The sequence below is a fragment of the Echiichthys vipera genome (assembly GCF_963691815.1).
Source record: "Echiichthys vipera genome assembly, chromosome: 8".
Classification (NCBI taxonomy): Eukaryota; Metazoa; Chordata; class Actinopteri; order Perciformes; family Trachinidae; genus Echiichthys; species Echiichthys vipera.
The window spans coordinates 3,347,319-3,366,334 of NC_139833.1; the positions used below are offsets into that span (position 1 = coordinate 3,347,319).

Consider the following 19,016-nt stretch of genomic DNA (forward strand, 5'->3'; position numbering starts at 1 on the left):
TCGAAGTCAACCTACTCAAAATACAACTTCGCTGGCTGGGACATGTTGCCAGAATGCCAGAGGATAGACGTCCGCGTAAAGTTCTATATGGAGAGCTCTCTGCCGGTCGCCGGTCTGCAGGAGGTCAGCGTAAGCGCTATAAAGACCACCTGAAAACATCTCTCAAGAAGTGCAGTCTCCAACCCCTGCCCTTGAGACCCTCGCCACTGACCGTCCCAAGTGGCGAACTTCTTGTGAAGAAGGCGTCAGGTTCTATACAACAGATCTAGAACGCAAAGCAGATGAGAAGCGCGCACAACCCCATTAGCAACCAGCTCAAGATGGGAACTTCCCCTGTGACGTCTGCAACCGTGTTTGCAAGTCCCACATCGGACTTTACAGCCATCGAAGAACCCATCTAGTGTGACCCCCAGAAAGTGTCGACCCACTTTTCTCCGTCGTCACATGTGGACACAGCTTCTTTTAAGGGCACGCAGATGATAAAAAGACCTAGATATTAACATTTGGCTAAGTTTGCATGTTCTCCCCGTGTCTGCGTGGGTTTTCTCCGGGTTCTCCGGTATCCTCCCACAGTCCAAAGACGTGCAGGTGTTCGGTTCATTGATGACTGTAAAAATGCGTGGCGGGGTCCACCCTGGACAGGACGCCAGTCTATTGCAGGGCACATAGAGACAAACAGAGACAGACAACCATTCACACCTACGGGTGATTTAGAGTGAGAGTAATACCATACAATAAATACTAATGTGACCCTTTTTTAATGCGACTACACATAAAACCTGTCACGCCGCGGGGAGGTTTGTCATGTCTTTGGGTTTTGTCTTGTGCATTTCCTGTTTTATTTTGAAAAGTAACTCTCCTCTCGTTTCAGGTCACTTGCCCTTCCTCTTGTGTCACCGGTCTGACGTCCTCCCCTGATCCTTGATTGTCTCCACCTGTGGTTCCCCTCCCCTCATGTGTATAAAGTCTGTGTCTTCCATCTTGTCCCGTGCCAGATTATTTCGTACCTTGTGTCGAATGTATCCAGCGTTATGTCCCACAGTCTTGTTCATGTTTTCCAGTTCTTTGTTTCCTTGTTCAGGTGTTTGTGTTCCTTGTTTTGGTCCAAGTGAGTTTTCCCTTTTTGAATTCTCTTGTGACTTTGTTTCCTTCCTGGTTGGAACGTCTTTATTTTGTACTTTGTCTTATTACTGGCGACTTTGGTTTTGTTCCTCCTGTGCGGAGTGATTTTTCGTTTGTGGCTTTTTCACTGCGCCACGTTCCTGACGTCAAGTTAATAAATTCTGTGTTGATCCGCGAACCTCCGCATCTGAGTCCTCTTTCCTGCCCGGGTCTGACAAAACCAACACAGCAGGAAGAAACATTTTTGTCTAGTTAAGAAAAATCACATTCCCCTGTCACTGTCGTGAAAAGTTAATTAAGCCTCGTATTTGAATAAAATGCTTAGGCTGCACCGTAATTACCCAGCAAAATTAATGTGCTCATTATGCATTAATAACCCCCTCAACTTAAAAGGGTTTTTTGGAGCCTTAAAGCTACAGAGAAGGGTACGAAAGAGGGAAACGAACGCACCCGCGTCACTTGATGTGTTATGACAGCGACAAAGGAGTGGAAAAAAACCTACCGAGGCATTATGTGTTTGACTAATCGCGTATTGAATATGAAGCCCAATATCCTCCATCTGAGTGTGTCACTACATCAGACATCCAGCTGGGATTGTTGTCAAACGTCTCCGTTCATCAATATCTGGTGAAAAACGCAGGCTTTTACCTCCTCTGATGAAGAATGAATCGAGGTTGACGTATGAATGTTGTCAGAAACACGTGGATGAGTGTTTGGCAGCCGCCGCAGCTGCAGTTTAAACGTCCCTCTCTCTCAGAACATGAAAGTACTCTGAAAGGACACGATTTGGATCCTTTGGATGGCTGCGAGGTCATGTCTTTTTAATTTTGTAAAAAGATGCGATTCATTCATCAGTTTGGGATGAATCGCCCCGACTGTTTCGGAAACGTGTTCAATGGAGGCCTAGTTCAGAGGTATATGAATGATTTAGACATAATAAGACAGGCAAAACATGTTTCTTTACATGCCTGTCAACACTTAAATACATGTAGAAGACTTTGAAGGACTTTAATACATCTTTTAAAGTGTATTCTTCAAACCTGCAGCGCAGAAGATCTACACAATCAGCAGTTTCCGGATCAGTGTCACCAATTCAGTATGCGACCAAATGTCTCCCCTTCTGTTCCCGAGTTATGAAACATAACGATGTCACAGTGAAGTTGACCTTTGACCTTTTAGACATGATCTGTCATCACTTCCTATTTTCCTTTGTATCCTGACAGACGTTTGCATGAAATGTTGTCAAAACTGACGTAGGGATTCTTGAGTTTTGTGAGGTCACAGTGACTTTGACTTCTGGCCCACACCAGGGGTGCCCAATCCTGCTCCTGGAGAGCTACTGCCCTGCATGTTTTAGGTTTCTCCCTGCTCTCACACGCCTGAGTCTGATGATGTGTTCGCCAAGGACAGCAGCTGAAGCTTGTCACAGGTTTGATAATTATGAGAGTCAAGTGTGTTGGAGCAGGGACAAACCTAAAACATGCAGGGCAGTAGCTCTCCAGGAGCAGGATTGGGCATCCCTGACCTACAAAATCATATCAGTTCATTCTTGAGGCCCCGTGGACGTTTGTCCCAAATTTGAAGACATTCCCAACAGCGGTTGCTGAGATATCGCATTCATAAGTCTGACGGCTCAAATCTGCAGTAAACACTCCACCTCCGCATCACACCAACGTGAACCTTTCCCCACCATTGTTGTTGTTGTTAAATGTCCGCGCGTGGTCCGTCTTTCTTTTTTTTTTCTATGTTCGAACAGGCGACAAAAAACGCTTTACATAAGCCCACCTCTCTCAAACGGGCCATGGACGGCCAGCTGGCTAGGCGCGGTACGGTTGCACTCACACTGGTCAAACGAACTAGACTTTACCCGTAAAACCTGTTTGGGCACGGTACAGAAGGACAGTGTGAGTGCGCCCTAATTGCCAACACTGACAGTGACATTATTAAGAGAGCATTTAAAATAAAAGCAAACAATGATGATTTTCTTTAACCCCTAAAATGTTTTTCCTATTGTGTCAAGTTCAATGTTATGAATGTGCCGGAAAACAGGGTGAGTAATGGAGCATGGAGGTCAGTAAAAATACTGTTGCTTCTCTTGTATAGCTGTTAATTATTCAGTTTCCCTTTTGAAGTTGGTGCTGACAAATTGGGAACAAGACACAGACCCAATCTGTGGCTGAGATGTCAAAGAGTCGCGAAAGTTACCAACAGAGGCGACAACCGTCACACCATTGTGCCAGAACAGGGGCGAACATTTACATATCATACCTGTGAGTAGTGCAGAGTAATTTGTCCTGGGAATGAATACCAATTGTAAAATCTCCCACTAAAGACAAAAGCCAGATGTTTACGGGTGTTGCTGTTGTTTTGTGTCCAGTGGGAACTGGGCTTTATTGCAGGATGCTCTGTGCAGGATCATCCTGTATGTCGTCGTACTACTGCAGTAGTAAGACCCCAAATGTTGCCGTGAAGGACGCGCCACAGAGATATTTGTTAATTAAAGGAATAACCAACATTTGGGGAAATACATGTATCTGCTTCCTTGAAACAGTCCAGCACATAGCCACCTCTATATAATGAGAAATTCTATGCTATGACTCATTAAACTGTCTTGATGAGACACTTAATGTATTCACACTGAATTAGTATCATTTCTGAACCTTTGTTGGCTTATCAGGGATTTAACAGAATAGGTCATGTGGCTCCCTGTAGACTGCATCTCTGACTGTGGCCTGATGACAACATCCATTTACTTTTTTGTCGATGTGATAATTACTTATTGCCTGAGGCGTATTAATCTCTTTTGGCTCCTTTGGGCGTGGTCACCACAGATGGTCCACAATGCTGTCAGTGCATTATGGCCTGTAGCGTAGCATGCTAACATAAGACAGGGTTTATACACATTTTCCAACGTCAAATTCAAACACTTTTCAAGCTTTAGGGGCAGCTGTGGCTCAGTGGAGGAGTGGGTCGTCCTCCATTTGAGAGATCGATTCCCACCTCCCCCGGTCCACATGTCGAAGTGTCCTTGGGCGAGACACTGAACCCCAAATTGCTCCCCGTGCTGCGCATGTGTGTGTAAATGTGGTGTTTATGGTTAGATTAGATGATTCGTAGATGTCAACTGCCATCAGTGTGAATGTCTGAGTGAATGTGACAAACACTGTGAAAGCGCCTTGAGTAGTCAGAAGACTAGAAAGTCCATTTACCATTTACCAAGCACGTTCAAGGTCAATTTTCCAGCTTTTCCAGCACCTTACAGTTGTGGTAAATACCATATTTCTATGAATACACATGAAATTTATTATTTTACTTTAGTTTTTTCCATAACAATCTCGATAAAAGAGATGGTATTACGTTATAAAACACCCTAAATGCTTCGTAATACCAGAAAGATAAGTAAGATATAATTAAATTATATTTCTATTGTATAGCTATTTGTTGTGAAAGACATGTGGATCGAGTTTCAAGCATTTTCAAGTATTTTATCAAAAATTCCTTGAAAACTTCAACTTTAAAATTCAAGCATTTTCAAGGATTTCAAGCACCTGTACGAGCCCCGATATGCAAATACATTAAAATGCACCTACGCGTGGGCAGTCTGAACTGGCATTGCTACGTCAGCATATGTCAAAGCGTGGCTGGACCATGTCAACTGATGTGTCAGTGCTGCCTTGGCTGCTTCAAGGTCAAAGAGCCACCCGTATGAAGAGCGAGGGAAATATTCATCCAGTTGAATCAGCACAACTGTTAGGGTGGCAGCCACGGCAGGATCATAGACGGAGGCTGTCGCAAGGGAGGCCCTTAAAATAGCTGAGTGAGACGGAGAGGTGGAGGGTGAAGGAAGAGTGAGACAGTGAGCGGGACATTTGTACATTAGAGGGCCCAGAGAGACTGAGTCAGGCAAAACAAACAGAGGGAGGCAGCTATCACAGGGTCTGTTTCACAGAGTCCTGGAGAGTTTGAGAGGACAATACGAAAGCAGGGAGGATAATGAGAAAGAAGAGGAACGGAGGAATAGATTGAGGAAGGAATAAAGACATAGAGAACTCAAAAGACATGCGTGATTATCAAGGTATCAATGCGTGAATCTCGAAGCAAGGTGACTGAGAAATCACCCGACCTCACGAGAGAACAGTGAGGCGAAATCAGATAAAAGAAAACAGCTGCTTTAAGCCCCGATTAAACGAGATTCTTTTATCTCTGCTCAGACGCAGAGTGCGGCTGTGTGCATTGCTAGTAACACGGAGTAATGACTCAAAGGATGCCAAGAGCTTTACATCAGTGCTGTTGCTATGCGACTATCCTATTGTTATAAGCAAACTAACCCGAAGTAGCACAAGTGATAATGTTTATAACATCAAAATGGACAAGAAGGAAGAGAAGTTCAAATAAAGTTGACACATGCACGCCATCACCCAAACACTCCCCGTAAAGTGAGGGATATACTTCAGACGAGCAGAGATGTCCATTAGGTATATGGTGCATTTGATATCCTTTGATTTGAAGTGAGACAAGAAAGAGCATAACTGTCGGTTGGTCCTTGATTAAGACCTCAGTGAGAATGTTTATCAACTACAGTAACGCTGTTAAAAGGTTTGTGCGCTCACCCATCTCGGGATGGTGCCGTCCCTCAACAGGAACGCTGACTGTCCGCCGCAGTAGCTTGTTCCTGTGAGACTCTGAGCGCCTCTCGCGCATCAGCAAAGGGTGTACCTGCACGGAGAGAGAGAGAGCACAAGGTCAGAACACAAACACACACACACACACACACCTGGAGCACGGTGCAGAATATGAGCGCACAGGTGAAACTGAGCACTCTGCGTCTTTCCCTTTGTCGCTTTTAGAGAAAACCCCTGTGTTCACATAAATAACCGCAGTGCTGTTTGACTCATAGTTGTAGAAAACAGCTGTGGCTAAATAAATCTTGCGCTTTATGGTTGTTTCTTTTTAGAACAAACAGAGAAAGCAATGTGCGATATGTGCCAGTAGGGATCCCAAAATCATGAATGAACTGATAAACCTTTGATCAAAGAAACTACCAACAGCAACCAAGTAGATCAACTTCATCCAAGCTAGAGCCATATTTTATGTTAGTTTAAAATCTCTTATTATATTAATGAATTCCTATTTGATTTAAGGGGTGTTTATGTTTTATTCTTATTTATTTAAATATTAGATTTACGTTGTATTAATCCAAAGCATGGCGTAATTAGAGGCAGCTGACAGAGAGTGGGTGGGTGGGGTCGCCAGGCCAGGTTAAGAGCCAGGAAATGGGGCATTGCCGGGGTGGAACAGGGGGAATCGACACTGCTTTAGACCTCACGCTCACGCTCACCAAGTCAAATGAAATGTTCTGTGAATATAAGGAAAATAAATCATCTTAAACGAAGAAGCAAGACTCTGAGTATAATTGAACACAGACGTGCGAGTCCAGCAAGCGATCCCCTGTAAGGTGAACGGTTTAAAACTTAGGTTAAAAACTGGCCGCAACAACCATATTTGGGTGGATTTGGGCTCGCGTGCTACCCACAGGCGACACGGTGAATCATATTTTTTAAGGTCGTAGAACATCATTCAACAGAAGTCAAAAGTTGCTACGCAGTCGTGTGTGTACAGGGAGAACGACAGGGGGCTCAGACCAAAGCCCCAGGGTGCTGGATGACGGTGGAAGAGGTGTGTGCCGCCCCCCAAATGAAAATGAACAACGGTCTGAATGAATCCAATAATGTCATCAGGGACGTTCTTATCAGGTAAGAGACAAAGCTAGAATTCAAAAATCCTCCGCAGCAGTTCACCGCGTGATACGCCGTCTGATCTGCAGGAGCTGGAAATTGAAAGCAAAAGGTAAAAAATATAGATAGATAAAAATAAACCCACATTTCACAGCTCCGCTACATCTGGCCCCACAGTCCCTGATTTCATAAAAAGTGAGACTTGAGGGGAAACAAATGGGAGAATGTGCCGCACTAATCAGAAACACTGGTCCTTTTGAAGCGCGGTTACACTACAACATAACGCAGTAAACACGGTGAAGTACAGACCTATAAATCATGACTCGACACCACAGAAATAAAAAATGACTGCAGACATTCACGATGGGTTTCCTTCCCAAATAACCCACTGGGACGTGATTGAGAGGTGAGAGCTGGGCTGTTGTATCACGCTGCATTGGATTTTGCTTAGGTGCGCCTAATAAATTAGCAACTAACATGTCGCTAACGTGCACAAAGAATACTAAAGGAACCCGCCAAGGGAGAAATGCCCTCCTGTGGTGGTCCTGAGCTATTTACACCTATTTAAAGGGATCATTTACCCATTTTAATCCAGGTCTGTGTCATGGATATGTAGGAATTGTGTTCATATGAACGATGTTTGACCTGTCTCCGCGGGGAAAGTGTCATGAACGGTCAAATTAAACAAATATTTAATAACAAAAACAAAAGGGAACCAATTACAGGGTGAAAGTACAACACGGACGAGACGGTCGAGGGTAACAGGATTGGTAACAGACGGACAGTCGGGGATCTGGACAGGGGAACGGGATCTCGGGAAACTACGGAGGGCGAAAAACAAAGAAACAATAATTAGTAAACAAACACCTTGAACGAGAAACGGGAGCCAACCGACGAGAAGTTACCACGTAAATGAGAACAACGGTCCGGCGTGTGTGTATGCTTCATATACACAGGGAGGTGATCAGCGTAACTGGATACAGATGGGGAGGAACCCCCTGCGGAGCCTACCTGCTCCGGACCAACAAACATACAGGGGAGACACATGCAGGGAAAAACAGACAGAGGGAGACAAACTCACACAAAAGGAAGAGAGGAGGGGCCGACAGAACCTGGATCCTGACAGAAAGTCCCCACAGAACGGAGCATCGTTCACATCTGAACTCAACGCAGACATTGCCTTGACACAGACCTGGATTCAAATCAGCAAAATGACTCTTTAAACTAGGTTATATGCACACAATCAAATTCTTACTTTGCTAGATGGATAATTGCAATAACACACCAAAAAAACTCAACTGCAAAACTTCACGGCGTGTTTGCGCTTTGATATTAACCGGTGTAACATCTTTGGAGAATCACACCTTGAGACAGGGCAGATATCAGTTGCAGTTCAAAGTGCTATGAGTGGCCGCAGTCCATTCTTTATGAATTCACCTGTGTGTTTATGCAGCGTTTTAGCTTCTTTTAGCCGGTCGCTCTTAACCTAGTTTTCAGAAGAAGCAGCAGAAGCATCAACCAGCTGTTTTCATCAAACACGCCCAGATAAAAATAAACTCACTGTACACAACAACCTGCCCAGCACAAAAACAATATCACACAAGATAGTAAAATGTGTTAGGTTTGAGTTCTTCTGTTTTCTTCTTTCTTTACTCTTTTTTTGGGGGGTGGTTTTCATTTGAGAGATGGTTTGGGGTGTGGTTACTCTGTGTGCGCAGAGAGACTTCTGAAGACACCACTCAGACCACACTACAGCTTCACACAGTTCCAGCTCATGAAGACCAGAACTCTAATGTGCACAAAATGTACCATGGAAATGTTTCTCACTAGATTTTCATCTAGTTAATTATCTGTTCGGCGGACGACACTGTGGTGTGGTGGTTAGCACTGTCGTCTCACAGCGAAAGGTTTCCTGGTTTAAATCCCGGCTTGGGCCCTTCTGTGTGGAGTTTGCATGTTCTCCCCGTGTCGGCGTGAGTTTTCTCTTTTCTGAATGGTTGTGTGTCTCTGTTTGTCTCTATGTGTCCTGTGATAGTCTGGCGTCCTGTCCAGGGTGGACCCCGCCTCACGCCCGATGTCAGCTGGGATCGGCTCCAGCCCCCCCGCGACCCCGACAGGGACAAGCGGCTGAAGATGAATGAATAATTATCTTTTGAGCTCCTATCTATCAAAGAGTGAGTTAAAACAATGGTGACAGATCATGTGATCCACTAATGAAAGCACTTGTTGCCTCGTTGCTGAGTGTTACAATGTGTGTGTCTGTGGCGACATTCCCTCCCAAAATGCAAATATGCCGCCGACGTTAGTGACACCAGGTACCAGGTGGGGCACGTCACTGCCGGTTATGCTGCGTTTCGTTGTAGCTCAAACATTCACACCTACGGGTGATTTAGAGTCATCAATGAACCGAACACCTGCACGTCTTTGGACTGTGGGAGGAAACCGGAGAACCCGGAGAAAACCCACGCAGACACAGGGAGATTAGCAAACTCCACACAGAAGGGCCCCAGCCGGGATTCGAACCGGGAACCCTCTTGCTGTGACACCACCACATCACCGTGCCGCCCTTTTTTTTTTATGAAGGTAGAATTTATAGCTGATCTGTTTGCTGGATTACATTCAATTTTGCAGGTGAAACTTGTAAAGTGGCCACTGAGAAAAAAAAACCCATTATTGCAACTTTAACAAATGCAAAATAATGGATTTAAAATGACTGTTTCATTCACAAAGTCCTTTGGAAGTGAATTGCAGCCCCTGGCCTCGTTGTATCCTTACAGACATGAAGTCATGGCGTCTGTAGAAATAATAGAAGCTTTGTTTGTGTTCTCATACCACACTGCTGTGCTTTTGACTGTGTCCTTTTGAGACTAGCGTCTAACAGAAATGCAACATCATAACAACATAAGAGAGCTGGTGTGAACACAGAGAGCCAGTGTTAGAAGGTGGGACTGACTGCAGAGAGCAGTGCGGGGTAGTTCAGCCTGGGGGTTTTGGGGCGAAGCCAACAACAGTGAAGGACACTGGCAGGTCACACTGAGCCATATGTCCCATAAGACAGCCACTCACTCTAAAGGGGACTCTATTAAGGTAAAAAAGACGCCTGAGTGAGCGAGTGCGTGAGTGTTTTACGCGTGTGTCGGTGCCTGCGTCTCACTACTATATTGTATGTGCAGATGTGTGTCCATCAAAGCGAGAGGGGCACATGAAAATTTAATTCAGACACTGCTCCACTTCAAGCTACCAATATTCTCTGTTGCCACGCTACAGCTGTATCACATCGGACACATGAACACACACATAATCCAGTTAGAGCGCCAAAGCAGAAGATGCTTCACATCACAGCGTCGGGATGCTGTTTGCACGAGTCTCTATATCCAACTTAATCAGGGAAAAGCACCATAAATCAACTGTCTATATGATTACTCTCCACTTTGCTGCTTGCGTAACCAAAGTGCACAGAACGACATTGTTATGCGCTGCTTTCTCGGAACAAACATATTGCTTGTTGTGATGAGATTACAGTACAAACTACTTGATGAAAAATATATTAAGCGGCATCCATTCTTTATGAGTCCAGTGTGAGAATTCCCCGAGTGTGCATGTTCATTCGCTTGAGTTTCCCTGTTGTTGGGGCAGTTACACAATGAGAGGTTTTTACCATTTATCAAGTTCTTTTCTATCCGTCTGTCCGCTACTTTGGACCTGAATGAAACCTCTACTGTTCCATGGATCATCATAACATTCGGCTTCAGACGTTTATTGCATCCACTAGCATAGCATATATATCTCATGACCTAAAGAACCAGGTCGCAGGTACAAGCGGCTGAAATGTGTTTCCTCAGGAGGGGGTCTGGAGTCTCCCTTAGAGAGAGGGGGAGAAGTTCAGCATCTGTGAGGAACTCGGAGTAGAGCCGCTGCTCCTTTGTGTTGAAAGGAGCCAGTTGAGGTGGTTCAGGATCATCTGGTAAGGATGAACCCTGGGCGCCTCCCTAGGGAGGTGTTCCAGGCACGTCCAGCTGGGAGGAGGCCTCGGGGAAGACCCAGGACCAGGTGGAGAGATTAGATCTCCACACTGTCCTGGGAACGCCTCGGGATCCCCCAGTTAGAGCTGGTTAATGAGGCCCGGGAAAGGGAAGTTTGGGGTCCCCTGCTAAAGCTGGTGTCCCCGCGACCCGACCCGGATAAGAGGCTGGAGATGAGATGAGACGAGACGAGACGAGACGAGACGAGACGAGATAGCATATATATCATCACTGCATCACTTTATTTAGTTGTACTGTAACTTAGTTCAGTAAGAATCATGCTACACTTTAACACTGTTATCACTTATTTAGTTTGTACTTATTTTATCTCAACATGCTGCTAAACTGCACGCTGCGTATTGTTGTATATTGTATAAACCTACGTTTAACCACAATGTCTGTTGCACTCTGTCACATTTAGTTATTGTTTGATTTATTTGATGTTAGCTTTGTTTTGATTTGACTTATGTTGGTTATTGTTACTCTGATCCTTTCACACCTTTGTATTGAAACTGTTATGGATATAATAACCAATAATTAATAGGTCTGTATCAAATAATCCAGAAAGTGAAATACTAATAAAGGTCCAATGCAAAATACATAGTGACATAAAAGTTATATCTGATATTTAAAAAAATGTGTATTACCATGCAGCCTTCCTGTTCATTCATTTGTAACATTGCTTACAATGGCTTAATACACCCTGAGATATACAAATGATAGCCACGATGCAATGGTATAGGTTGGGCTGTGGCTCAGAGGTAGAGCGGGTCGTCCTCCATTCAAGAAATCGGCAGTTCGATCCCCGGCTTCTTCCCGAGGTGTCCTCCTGTGCTGTGCACGGGTGTGGCAATGTGGTGTGAATGGGTGAATGTGACCAACACTGTGAAAGCGCCTTGAGTAGTCAGAAGACGAGAAAGGCGCTTTATAAGTACAAGTCCATTTACCAAACTTACATGACAAGTTTCACCGTATTGCTGAACACGTGTGAGAATATCCACATTATTAGACCAGTACAATATAATAAAGACACCCAGCTTCAATCTAAAGTCAAACCTTCTGAGTGCATCCCGCTTTATTTTAAAGTCTTTTCAGTGCACCGAGCTTTTTTCCTGAGCCTCTTTTAATTCTCTCTGCCAGATTAATGTGAGAAACAGCAGAGGAGAGTGGCCGGGCACTCTGTTCGACTAATTGAATATTCTTTAGTGCCAATGAGTAACAGTAAACCTAAATTAACCTCACATCCAACCAGCTCCTCGCTGCTCCTCGCTGATCGGGAACGCAAATAAAGCCGCGGTTACAAACTGGAGCTTTACTGAGACCGTGTTGCTTTATAGTGTTTCTAAATATACGTAATAAGCAAAGTGGTTTCATAATGCCTGACTGAGCGCTGTGCCGGCTCTGACTCCGCAAGGAAAGGCGCAGAGAGAGGAGTATGGAGGAGTAGCAAACTGAGACCCCGGGTAATCCCACTGAATGGTTTCGTGGTGGTTTTCAGCAGCAGGGTTACAGTGATGCTTCTCTCCGTCCAGATTTTCAGCTGTTGCCATGGAATCCAGGAGACAAAGGGGTTGCGTTTCACTTTCATCTACAGTATGAGTTGCGAGAAGGTTACGAAATACTTGTTTGGTAAGCAGAGGCACAGGTTTGTGTCTGTTCTGTAAACATGTATTTCATAACCCCAGATGCACACTAATGCCTAAAATGATCTCAAAAAAGTTAAACTCTTGACAAGCAATCTACATGCCTACACTCCCCTGATTACAAGGAGCTAAATATGGTAATTTTCTTAATCACATCTACTTGAACAAGTGCAAGCCCACTCATTCTTCCCCCCCGACCGCTGCCCTGCCCGGTGCAATTCATCACTGCCAACTTGCCTCATGGAAAAGACCCAGAATACATTGCAATCCCACCCGGACACATCAGCTCACCACTAAGCATCAACCCATCATAAGCAGGAGGGAGAACACCTGAAGGCTATTTTTCCTCTGCATGCGGCTGGCTTTGATTGGTCAGATGTGGCGGGGGTCTGCAGCTGACATAACACCAGCGCTGGGGGTTGCCATGAGTGGGCACAGAGAGCTGGCAGGCGTGCACTCAGCACCCGCAGAGAGGCAGCGTCAGGCTGGCACACTGACTCTTAAGCACTTCAGATGGTGCACTTCCACCTCTCATGGATTTAAAAAGGAACAATTTCCTTTAGGACATAATATACCACTTCTAAAATAAACTTGGGTTGAAAGGCTTGTGCGACACGGTGCTGTGGTGGTTAGCACTGTCGCCTCACAGCGAGAGGGTTCCTGGTTTGAATCCCGGCTGGGGCCCTTCTGTGTGGAGTTTGCATGTTCTCCCCGTGTCTGCGTGGGTTTTCTCCGGGTTCTCCGGTTTCCTCCCACAGTCCAAAGACGTGCAGGTGTTGGGTTCATTGATGACTCTAAATCACCCGTAGGTGTGAATGGTTGTCTGTCTCTGTTCGTCTCTATGTGTCCTGTGATAGACTGGCGTCCTGTCCAGGGTGGACCCCGCCTCACGCCGATGTCAGCTGGGATCGGCTCCCGCGACCGTTGAAGATGAATGGCACCTAGAAACCAACTAATCTCAACTGAAACCCACCAGACATAACGAACCACGTACTGGCTATGCAAAGGTGAGGGTATGCTGTTTTTACCAGTTTCAAATGGCCAAACTTAAAAAAGACCTTTGTGATAGAGAGGGCTGAGATGCACCTGGTCAAACGCCATTCTTACGTTCAGTCAAGAAGAAGAAGAAGAAGAATTACTTTATTAATCACACACACAGGCCCAAACAGGACCTATATACGTGCAATTAATGGAGAGATGTTGGAGCGAGGGGGCTGCCAGTGCCCAGGAGATGAACTGGCACCTCTCCAGGATCGGACGCTTAACGAAAGAGGCTGTTCTCATCTTTTACGAGCTTGATCGTGATCATGCGTCCATATCATTTCCCTGACATTACACCAGCAAACTCCGTCATCACCACCAGATGTTGCGGCTCGACTGACGCCACGGCTGACACGGTGACTCACATGTTACATGCTACAGCAGCCACAGCCGACTGATTTTACTGTAATTGGAAACGGTTAATGATATGTTTCAGCATCAGTCCTTCGGAGACGAGGAGTTAAGGCTTCAACAGCCCTTTATTATTAAACGCAGCATCGAGTACGCAAAGAAACCAAGAGAGCGAGTCCACAGACACTTCACTGGATCTCTCTGTTAAGACGCTATCCGTCTCTTTATCTATAGCTAAATTATTTAAGCTTCTGTAACACAGATCATTTGATTTTTGTTGGTCAAACAGCAGTCTGCCAATCTCTAACTGTGCTAAGATGTACAGGTTTAGATCTTAGACACTCGTCTCTGGACCTGGACCTGGTTTAGATCTTAGACACTCGTCTCTGGACTTGGTTTAGATCTTAGACCCTCGTCTCTGCACTTGGACTTGTTTAGATCTTAGACACTCGTCTCTGGACCTGGACCTGGTTTAGATCTTAGACACTCGTCTCTGGACTTGTTTTAGATCTTAGACACTCATCTCTGGACCTGGACCTGGTTTAGATCTTAGACACTCGTCTCTGGACCTGGACCTGGACCTGGTTTAGATCTTAGACACTCGTCTCTGGACTTGGTTTAGATCTTAGACCCTCGTCTCTGGACCTGGACCTGGTTTAGATCTCAGACACTCGGCTCTGGACTTGGACCTGGTTTAGATCTTAGCCACTCGTCTCTGGACTTGGACCTGGTTTAGATCTTAGCCACTCGTCTCTGGACCTGGACCTGGTTTAGATCTTAGACACTCGTCTCTGGACCTGTTTTAGATCTTAGACACTCGTCTCTGGACCTGGACCTGGTTTAGATCTTAGACACTCGTCTCTGGACCTGGTTTAGATCTTAGACACTCGTCTCTGGACCTGGACCTGGTTTAGATCTTAGACACTCGTCTCTGGACCTGGACCTGGTTTAGATCTTAGACACTCGTCTCTGGACCTGGACCTGGTTTAGATCTCAGACACTCGGCTCTGGACTAGGACCTGGTTTAGATCTCAGACACTCGGCTCTGGACTTGGACCTGGTTTAGATCTCAGACACTCGTCTCTGGACCTTTTTTAGATCTTAGACACTCGGCTCTGGACTTAGACCTGGTTTAGATCTCAGACACTCGTTTCTGGACTTGGACTTGGTTTAGATCTTAGACACTCGTCTCTGGACTTGGACCTGGTTTAGATCTTAGACACTCGTCTCTGGACCTGTTTTAGATCTTAGACACTCGTCTCTGGACCTGGACCTGGTTTAGATCTTAGACACTCGTCTCTGGACCTGGACCTGGTTTAGATCTTAGACACTCGTCTCTGGACCTGGACCTGGTTTAGATCTTAGACACTCGTCTCTGGACCTGGACCTGGTTTAGATCTCAGACACTCGGCTCTGGACTAGGACCTGGTTTAGATCTCAGACACTCGGCTCTGGACTTGGACCTGGATTAGATCTCAGACACTCGTCTCTGGACCTTTTTTAGATCTTAGACACTCGGCTCTGGACTTGGACCTGGTTTAGATCTCAGACACTCGTTTCTGGACTTGGACTTGTTTTGATCTTAGACACTCGTCTCTGGACCTGGACCTGGTTTAGATCTTAGACACTCGTCTCTGGACCTGGACCTGGTTTAGATCTTAGACCCTCGTCTCTGGACTTGGACTTGTTTAGATCTTAGACACTCGTCTCTGGACTTGGTTTAGATCTTAGAAACTCGTCTCTGGACCTGGTTTAGATCTTAGACACTCGTCTCTGGACCTGGTTTAGATCTTAGACAGTCGTCTCTAGACCTGGACCTGGTTTAGATCTTAGACCCTCGTCTCTGGACCTGGACCTGGTTTAGATCTTAGACCCTCGTCTCTGGACTTGGACTTGTTTAGATCTCAGACACTCGTCTCTGGACCGGGACCTGGTTTAGATCTCAGACACTCGGCTCTGGACTTGGACCTGGTTTAGATCTTAGACACTCGTCTCTGGACTTGTTTTAGATCTTAGACACTCGTCTCTGGACCTGGACCTGGTTTAGATCTTAGAAATATTACGACACTTGATCACAACATAGTTAAATTGTAGAATATCTGCGGTTGGATATTTATTTTAAGGGTCCATGTTTGGGAACTGTTGACACTAGCGGGTCAGAAACCAATTTCATACAATTTGAGTTATAAATTGTATAACCGATGGATTAGAGCATCCATGACAACTGCTGTTATTTATGATGCAAATTCTAACAATCGGCAAATGTAAAATTAACATACGTGTCAAATTTCTGTGCCGCGCTGTGTGCGACAGAAGCCGCCGTTGGAGAAAGGGGTACATGGTGGGATGGTGGCGTTGGATGAGGGAGGCAGGGAGGAAGAGGAGAAGATGGAAGGAGTGAGGGAGGTAGAGGGAGTGCCACTGAACTCAAGAGGGAGGGGGGGTGTTTTTGTTCAGCTTGGCAGGTTAAGTTGAGCGATGCTGCAGGCTGGTTTGCCCATATGTCACTTCTGCTTCCTCGGGCCCAGCTGTGAGGAGCAGGGGAATACGGTGGAACACAGCGTAAAAGTGTATTATACGTGTGTGAGAAAGTACGAGACTGTGTGAGAAAAGAAAAGGAGAATATAGGGAGTGTGTAAGTGTGTGTAAAACTGCGAGAAGTGGTGGGTAATGAGCGAAAAACTGTGCAGCCCATTATTTCTTAACGGGGCAGTGATCAAACACTGCTGGCTGTCTGACGCTGGCTCACACACAAACACACACACACACACACACACTCGCAGACAAACACAGGGACCTGTACGAGGAATCACACAAATGCGGGCAATCACACAAATCTGGCCATGCACCTGCACGAATACTGAAATAAGTTTCACCTCAGGACACACACACGGACACACACACACACGGACACACACACACACGGACACACACACATCATGATACAGGGGGTGGAGGAGCACGCCAAAAGTAGGATTTGTCCTTCAGACTGTCAGTAAAATCCTTTCGCAGACAGATGTTCCATCTCCTGACCTCAGGCACCGGCCACAGTGTTCATCAAACACACAATGATCCTACTCACAGAATTACACACAAACTATATCATTTGACCATTTTTGGCCTTTCAGACACTAAACTGATAATTTCCTATTATTTGCATGTCTGAAAAGCACTCTGGGGGGCAAGAGTATCAATGTACAGCATCATTTGATATAAACCTGTGAATGTTCTCATTCGTCCAGGTCGTCGTTATCCTCAAAGCAACTTCAGTCAAAAGCAACCGGACTTGGTTATTTGTCTAGGAAGACGTTTCACCTCTCATCCAAGAGGCTTCATCAGTTCATGTACGCATCTGACCAGGCTGGGACTGGACCAGGACCAGGACCAGACTGGACCAGGACCAGGACCAGGCTGGGACTGGTCCTACTAACTGGTGTGAGATCCAGGTATTTAACCTCTCACAAGGCTGATGATGTAAAAGAAGCCATCTATGTAAAAGTAGAGAAACCATCACTAAACAGAGGAGGAGGTCTGAGACACCACTTATCTCCAGTTTACAATGCTGCCCTTTCATCCCTTCCCAGGAGATTCAACAATCTAACCTCAAAGAACAACTGTTCACAAATGGCCTCCTGTGACTCCAACGACTGTCGTTCAGACTCAATAGAGCACTAACCAAGTCGAAACCAACTTCCCACCAACGACTGCCACTCTAACGACGGTCGTTGGCACTTGGAGCACAAAGGTTTCAGTGACATCATCGGCCTTGTGAGAGGTTAAATACCTGGATCTCCACACCAGTTAGGGCGCACTCACACTGTCGTTCTGTCCCGGGCCAAAACCGTTTTTTCAGCTAAAGCCTAGTACCTTTAAGCAGTGTGAGTGCACCCGTTCCGCGCATAACAGCCCACGGCCCGCTTGAAAGAGGTGGGCATGAGCGGAGCCCTTTGCACATGTACGAGCACGAGCGTGCGCACGTGTACGAGCACGAGCCCTACGGCGGTAGCGTTATGTCCGCCTGTTCGGACATAGAAAATAGAAGGATGGACCATGCGCGGACATTTAACAACAACAACAATGGCGGTGAAAGGTTCACGTTAATGTGATGCGGAGGTGGAGTGTTTACTGCAGATTTGGTCGATGAAAAGATTCAAAAACAGTCGACAAGACGCACAAAAACTCAGAGGTCCATGGAAAGATTTGGAAACAAAGCCACACACACGCGATAAATGCGCGTGACGTGTTACGGCGTGATGGCGTATAGACAGCAAGAAGTATTGGCCGAGGCCCAGGTAGTGTGAGTACAAACGGGGCTGGGGCGCGGGGGGAGAGGGAGGGGGGACAATTACCCTAAAGACTGGGTCGCGGTGCGGGAGGACAGTGTGAGGGCGCCCTTAGTTGGTCCAGTCCCAGCCTGGTCAGATGCGTAAATGAACTGATGAAGCCTCTTGGATGAGAGGTGAAACGTCTTCCTAGACTAATAACCAAGTCCAGTTGCTTTGGACTGAAATTGCTTTGAGGACATTTGATAAACAGTAAATGTAAGTGTAATGGTACAAAGCATCTGACTGGATGATCTTTGTATTTGTATATTTATCCAGGAGACGTTGCACAAAATAAAGTGTCTTTCTTAAACGCAGAAATATGAAAATAGCATAACATTTGTTCACTCATAATAATAATGCAGTGAGTGTCACTTGGTTTTATGAGGTGAAAGACAAACGTCATATGGTATTTAGGCTTTTACACGGTTACGGTTTAACTGTCGGCTGTTGCGAATAACACCATCATATAAATGCTGTAAATGTGAGATGGTTGCTTTGTTATATGTTCTATTAAAAAGAAAAAACAAGTGCATAGGAGAAGTTCAAACCACACAGACAAACCCTAAACAATCCTTCTTAATAAAACCAATGAATGGCAGAGCATCCCTTTTAAGGTCATAGAGATCTGGCAGCTGCTGCTGCTGGTGAGTTGGCAGGAGACAAATTAGGCCTAGTTTTCCTCTTTCTCTAGGTGCCTCCAAGGTATTAGAGGCCAAAGAACGGCACACTATCCACAGGGATAGGGGAATTAATCAAAACGCTGGAATAAAAGCCTTT

The 19,016-nt window shown here is 45.6% G+C and overlaps 1 protein-coding gene across 1 annotated transcript in view; it reads right to left on the reverse strand.

Annotated features, from left to right (window-relative positions):
• syngap1b (synaptic Ras GTPase activating protein 1b) overlaps positions 1–19,016 on the reverse strand; it is a gene marked incomplete at both ends in the record, with an annotated part of 171,782 nt that overhangs the window by 101,287 nt on the left and 51,479 nt on the right. Inside the window, 1 exon segment of the mRNA XM_083918601.1 lies at positions 5,733–5,838. Coding sequence (XP_083774727.1) covers positions 5,733–5,838 — 106 coding nt within the window.